This window comes from Urtica dioica, chromosome 12 (assembly GCF_054948205.1).
Source record: "Urtica dioica subsp. dioica isolate 48M chromosome 12, U.dioica_male_clone48M_v1_H2, whole genome shotgun sequence".
NCBI classification, from domain to species: domain Eukaryota; kingdom Viridiplantae; phylum Streptophyta; class Magnoliopsida; order Rosales; family Urticaceae; genus Urtica; species Urtica dioica.
The window spans coordinates 21,107,147-21,114,245 of record NC_142767.1 but is presented as its reverse complement, the minus strand read 5'-3'; the positions used below and the strand labels follow the sequence as shown (position 1 = coordinate 21,114,245).

Sequence of the window (7,099 nt, the reverse complement as noted above, 5' to 3'; positions counted from 1 at the left end):
AAATTTCTTTGAGGTAAACTCTAGAGGCGGCTAGGCTTTTTTTTCTTTCTTTTACTTTTCTTCAATAAATGGGTCAATAATAAATAAGATATACAAACTGTGGCGCATGATGGAACCAATGTGTACGTCTGGCAGGACTAGATTTCTTTTTCTTTTTCAATTCATCGTTCAGACTTGAGATGACAAATATTGACATGAAAAGAAAGAAAAAAGAGGACTTAACTAATCAGTGACGAATGGCCAAATCAGTAGATAATAGTCTAAAAAAGTACATAATATTGACTCTAACCCACACGCCGTACGTGGTTGACTCTAATTAGGTCCATTTTCCCTCTCAATCTCCTTAATCACTCTTTTTTCTTCGTCCCTCAACGTCAATCTCCATGTAGCAGAGAGAGAAAAGAAAAATCACACACACAAATCACATAGGTAATCGATTACATAGCATTTCACGGCGTTATTCTAGGAATTTTCGCTTTAAAAACACATATGTCATAACTGACAACCGACGCACAACATACGACTATGTATATCCATGATCGAAATATAACAAAGAAACCAAAACACAAACACGGTAGAATAATTGAACACAAACAAACATGAACTCGATCTCAAAACTCAAACATCACAATAACTGATTTGTAATATATATACACTGTAGCTTAGTAGGAATTGCTCAGCTGCTTCTTCGCTGTTCACATGGCATGGTCACAGGAACTATACAATATATATAGACCTCGAATGTCCAAGTGATCATCATTCGAAAACCAACCGTCCAACATCTTCAATCAATTATTGATTTATTTGTCGGAGTCGGAGGGTTTGGTGGAGTCGGAGAAGAGGTTGTCGTTGTCGTCGGTGGCAGTGCTGGCTTCGAGATCGGTGAATTTGAGGTAGTTTTCGAGGTTGGAGTTCTCGGAGCTGAGGTGGAAGGGCCATTTGCGGTTGGGGCGGTGTTTGGGGCGGCGGTCGCTGATGGCGATGGCGAGGTCGTTGGGGAAGAGGTCGCGCAGGAAGAACGCGTGGAGGATCGTCGACACGAGGAGGGACGCCACCGTCAGGGTCGCCACCACCGACAGAACCACAGACAGGGCCTGCGTCGCGGGGTTCGTCACCTCGTTCGCGTATCGCATCGCTGCGATCGCCGCGCTCGTCATCGGGAACGTGTACGCCCACCACGCCAGCGAAAACCTGTGATGTGACCAGGGACGAAGCCAGGAATTCAAGTTAGGGAGGGCTAATATGGGAAAAAAAAAAAAACAAGAAAGTTTGAGAGGAGACTGATTTGTAAATTTTTAGGGTAAAAAAATGTAAAACATACTAAAAAAACAACAAAAATCCAAAAAATAAAAATAAAAATTGAGGGGGAGGGGGTTAAACCCTCCCTAATTCTTTATTGACTTCGTGCATCATATAATTGAGACATATGCATACGTTGTGCTATTTTTTTTAATTATTTAAATAATTTGACTATAATTTTAATGGAGAGTAGCTATTTGACTATATTTTTTTTAATTTCATTTCTCGTGTGTTGCGGAGGATAAAGAGGGTAAAAATTGAATTTGAGAATCCTTCTTCTTAAAGAAAAATAGACACAAATTTTCATTATTAAATATATATATATATATATATATTAAAATTTATATAGTTGATTTTTTGTTAACCACACTTAATTCAAAATATATTATATATGAGAAATAAATCTTCGCTAGTACAAACGTTCACACTAATATTAAATTTATTAAAAATACAGGATATATATAACGAATTATGCATCTTTTAGACTCTATTAGGAAAGAGCAAACATTTATCTGATTTGCTGGCTGAGAATTAGACATGTTATTGTATCCTTATATTTAGTAAAATACTTTTGTTGCGTGTCATAATTAAATTGGACTGATAAAATTAGACCAAAACAAAAATTATTGTGAAGATGGTTAAAATTAAACAGGAAAAAAAAAAAAAAAAATTCTTACTTGAATCCGCGGAAAAAATTTACACGAACAGCCTGCGAAGAGAAAAGGAAAGGGGAAAAAAAAATGATGAGCAATTTTAATAATATAAAATCCAGTTTCTCAAGGCGAGACGAGAGTGCATAGAAACAAACCAGAGAGAAATAGAGAAACATGGCGATGAAGAAAGAGATACGAGAGCCAATATCGAAGGAGCCATGAAGCTTAGCCCAAGCCATGGACGCGACGCTCGGCGCCGCAACGAAGAGCACAAACACCGGATGTAACTCCTTGGGCAGCGTCTCGTTCGTGGGAAGCCTCTGGTACAGCGTCACGAACAGAACGATATAATGGGCCAGCCCAACCGCGAAGAAGAATATTGGGCCTTCTTTCAGGCCCATCGAAGCCCCGAGCAAAGCCCCGACGAAGTTCCCAACCACAGAGAGGTGGTTGGACGGGTTCGCCACCCTGGAGAGCCTCCTCTGCCCGCCGGACATCCATTGGCCGTAGATCTTGAGCTCGAGGCACAGGATCGGAGCCATGAGGACGTACCACAGCGCCGGGGGGATCGCGGCGGAGACGAACCTCGGAGCTCCCTGGGCGAGGAAGAGCAGCGCGATCCACGGCGCGAAGAAGAAGTTCGCCCTGATTGGGTGGTAATACTCTCGCCGGACGGCTTCGAAGTAGAAGACGATCTTCATGAGGTACATCGAGAAGACGGAGATCACGAGGAAGACGGAGATGCACCAGAGGACTAAGTTGACGGTTTCGCCGAGGTGAAGGAATTTCGTCGACATCGAGGTCGCCAGAGATTTCCACATGATCGCTTGGCTGCTCACTCCGAGGCATATACCGAAGGATGAGATCGGAAATCGGAGAAGAAACGGCCATGTCTTGTCGTCCGGTAGAATGATCTTCTCCGAAGCCTGTTTTCAAAATAAATTTATATTCTTGTTCATGATCATCAAGTTATTTTATGAGATTCAAATGTATGCTTAAAATAAAATGTCAATCCAAAAATTCAAAATTGTTTTTAAGTTATTCAATTTCCTAAGCAAGTTTTATTGAAACCTATATTATAAATAGTCGAATGATTACATTCAATTATTAAGAAAATAGTCTAGTTTATGCCGTATCAAATTTACCTTAGACTATTTACGGTTAAAACGAGTTCGAAAACTCGAAATTCTATTGATTACTTACCCTAAGGGTGTCTAATTCGGGGCCTTCGAGGGCGTCGTAGTAGCGGTGGAGCGGTAGGTTGTTCTCGATCCCCTCGGAGCTCGTGAGCACGATGTCCTCGGGGCCGGGCTCTCTGGCCGGCTTTCCGCGCAAGTGGGTGATCTGTCTCTCCAGCTTCCCCGACCACGTCTTGAAGGAGTCGAACCGCCGGTCTATGGGCCTTCGAGGCCCGCCGTGGCTCTGCTCGAAACTGGGCTTCACTTGGATCGGCTGCGAGAAAAATTTCGCCGCCTTTGGCCCGCTCTCGACTCGCCGGCCGTCTTTTTCCGCCACCGCGTCGTCGAACACCACTCTTTTGGTGTTGTGGGTCGGAGATAATGGCATGCTTATGGAAAGAGCCTGGGGTTTGTTCGGTCCTTTCGCCTCGATTCCCTCTGCCTTCGGAGTTTCGATTTCCCGCTTTTTTTGTTGCATTAATCCAAAGATCGAAATCAGTACATACGACAATGAAAGATTTGGGTAGTAATTAAGGTGGAACTACTTACTATAGGAGAGTGTGAGCCTTCAACCCTGAGTGATGAGGTGGCATTTTGAATGCTGTCAAAGCCCTCAACTTCGTTCGCCGAAATGAATTTGATTAGCTGTGGAGTCTCAGGGAGTTCTTGCTCTACAACCACAATCACGTCTTTGTTTGTTTCCATTTTGTGATAATTACTTTAACGCCTGAATTTATTAAAATAAACACAAACATTAACAAGAAGGTGTTGTGACATGCATATATTATGTCTATATATAAATAAACTTATTCTAAAACTCCTTGGAAGTTCAAATCTGATAATTACCAGATTATTGCTGTTGGTTGAGTCATTAACAACTCAAACCCAATCTAGGAATATATATATAACAGAGTTTTTAGTCAAAAAAGCACAGGCGTCTCTTTAGTTTTCTCTAATTATATATAACATTAGTCTTTGTTTCAGAAGAAGAGGAAGATAAATAAAACAGAAAGCGTAATCAGCGCTGAACATTCCTGACTGAATTTGATCAGTTTAAAGAAAGGTCAAAAACGATATAATACATACCCACCACCAACATTTAACGATTTAACCACTTTTAAGTCAAATCTATTGTATGTTCTTCTTCGCGGAAACATATATTTCTACAATATATCTCTATTATTTTGTTACTGTTTTCTTTTTCTTTTTTCTCTGTGGAAAAAAGTTTTGAAACGTCAAATGTTAATAATGTAAGTTCATGATATATAATGAAATAATTAAAAAAAAATGATAGAGATTTTCTAATTACCTCCAAAAATATGGGAATAGAAACAGAAACACCTTTCTCGAGCCTTCTTCCTATACAGATATATAAAAAGTGATTGGGTGTTTATGAAATCCAGTTCTGAGCTTATCAGAGAGACCAAGAGTGACAACGAATAATGCGCTCGATAAGAATCCAAAGAAGAGAAGACAAGAAAAGAAAGGAAGAAGAAAGAAGAAGATGAGCACAATTTGATCTCAAACAGTCTCTCCAAATATTTTCTTTTTATAGTCCAAAATAATGGCGTGTTTCAAACTTTTGAAGGGTTACATCACACGCACTATTATCATTTTTTGGGGGATAAAATTTACGGCTATGCTTTAATTTAGGGTGACGCGTTTATTAGACATAATTTCAAACTCGTGAAGTTCAAGCAAACAGACAAAATTAATTCTAATTAAGTAACAAATGCATGCAAAATGAGAGAATTATTAAGCTGGTATATTATATTACACAAATATTTATTTTTTTCAGTATTCAGCTCAAATTTTATTTTATTAGAAAAATAACTCATATTTAATTTAATTAATTGAACATTTAATTTAATTAACTTCAGTATGATGAAGCTAATTTTTTAATAAAATCAAACTTGAACTATTTTCTAAAAAAAAAATGTTATTGGATTACTGACTTAATTGCCTCTATATTATATATATATATATATATATATATATATATATATATATATATGAGCAAAATGTCAAACTACGATAAGCTTGATTGTTTTGCCATCACGTTTCACCACTTTTTTTTTTTTTTTAGATTTAGCATAAACTAAGCCACTTCAAAACTTAGAATTTCAATATAGTCGACGTTTAAAAAATGTTAAATAAATAGTTAATTGTTTAAAAAATGTTAAATAAACAGTTAATTGCCTTACATGGCACTATTATTTACGTTATAATTTTCCATCTATATGCTTTTTCAAATTATTAATTACTAACATTAATTAGTTTCCTTATTTGATAAAGAAAATTAGTTCTTGCGTCAGAAAATTAGGTTTGACTTAGATAAAGAATCAGTAGGAAATCCACTCCTTTTACTTTCTCTTTAAGAAAATGGCTAGAACACTAACTAGTTTCTTTTTCATTTCTTTTCTTTTTATAAATAACTTTATATACATTAGGGATCCAGGGGAAAAGTAAAGAATATTAATCCCTTCCATTAGTGTACACAGTCAGAAAATGCAACTATTTTTATTCGTGGTGGACACAAAGTGTTTTTTTTTTTTTTTTTTTTTTTTTTATATGGTGAAGATGACAAAAAGGTTTTAGTTGGAGGAATCAAACATATATGGTCCTATATTTTGAATGTGGGATTGAACGTGACGGTCCTTAAATTGAAAGTGACACCATAATTCTTTTTAGCGTAAAAAATAAAAGGTGTACTGTACCAGCTTATCTTTGTGATAAGAATAATCAAACAAGTCAATTTCGAAATGATACTTTATGATTTTTTATTTATTTATGAATATAAGTTGTAAGACACGGGTTTTATTATAAGGCCACGGAGAGTATTTAATAAGAAAAAAAAATGTACATAGTAACATCGCAATCTTCCAAGTCAAATCCGAATTAATTGCCCAACGTATACATTTTATAATATTACGCCTTATAGACTTATAGTCGACGGGACAGCAAAAATATGGTTGGTTTTGGACAAAATATTTTTGGTAGAGGTGGTTCAAGAAAATAAGTAATATTAGGACAGGTGTAAGTTAAATGCGTCCCCAAAAACAAATCTTTTTTGTCCAATCTAAATTGAATGCTATGACTTAAAATCACTAAAAAGAAAGCAAAATTAATCATCCTCTCGTTTTTCTAATAAACGTTGCCATCTAAAACTCAATCACAAATTTCAACAGAAAATTGAATTTGATAAGTATTTAAGTATAGTGACATTAACACTTGTTTCTTCGACAATAACACTTCGTTTTTAAAACAATGCTTTACCATAATTAATTTGATGTATGATAGAAAATGTTGTGACTCATACATTGATTTATGAGTTAAGAATTTTTTATTTTATAATTTCATTGATAGACTTCTGTTGGTACATCAATATATTATCAAATGTTATTACCATATGATTAAATAACACTACAGATGTACAATAAACGACGCAGACTTTATTTGTAAATTAATTCCGTGTTTAAGTTGGAATATAATACATCACCGCCGTTTTAAAAACTCGAAAAAGCATAATACAGACATATATCTCGATAAACATGATCATTAGAAGTCAAACGAATATATATATATATATATATATATATATATATATATATATATATATAGTATTCGGATATTCTCTAATAACTTGAAAAAACTAATAGCTTGTTCGTCCCCACATACAGCTATATATACATAAGATCTCAGATCCAACACTATGTTCACAACTTTTCAAGTTATTACGGTCTGGTCCCCCACGTCTCATTCTTTCAATAATATTTTAAATGATATGTATAATTAAATTTTCTTTTGTAGGTTTCGAAAGCGCTTAAGATATTCCGGGAATGTTCGTTTCAAATTGCAAAACAAATCCACCCACCAGTGATTATAAGCCAATGTCACCGTAATAACATAGAGGAATTTTACCGGAAAAAAATAGAGAAATTTTATATTGAAGGCTTCAAAACTAGTAAA

The 7,099-nt window shown here is 35.8% G+C and overlaps 1 protein-coding gene across 2 annotated transcripts; it reads right to left on the bottom strand.

The window, feature by feature from the left end:
* Positions 1–426: 426 nt before the first annotated feature.
* Positions 427–4,661, bottom strand: LOC149380245 (S-type anion channel SLAH2-like). Of its 2 annotated transcripts, XM_089603668.1 has the most exons (6): positions 4,440–4,661; positions 3,680–3,857; positions 3,156–3,593; positions 2,108–2,878; positions 1,977–2,008; positions 427–1,191 (listed from the first exon to the last, which is right to left on the bottom strand). In XM_089603668.1, the coding sequence occupies exons 2-6, from the start codon at positions 3,833–3,835 to the stop codon at positions 801–803; spliced, it is 1,788 nt and encodes a 595-aa protein (XP_089459794.1). In that variant the 5' UTR covers positions 3,836–3,857; positions 4,440–4,661; the 3' UTR covers positions 427–800. The 2 variants fall into 2 exon arrangements, with proteins under 2 accessions (XP_089459794.1, XP_089459795.1); XM_089603669.1 differs by lacking the exon at positions 427–1,191 and having other exon boundaries at positions 1,973–2,008.
* Positions 4,662–7,099: the final 2,438 nt, after the last annotated feature.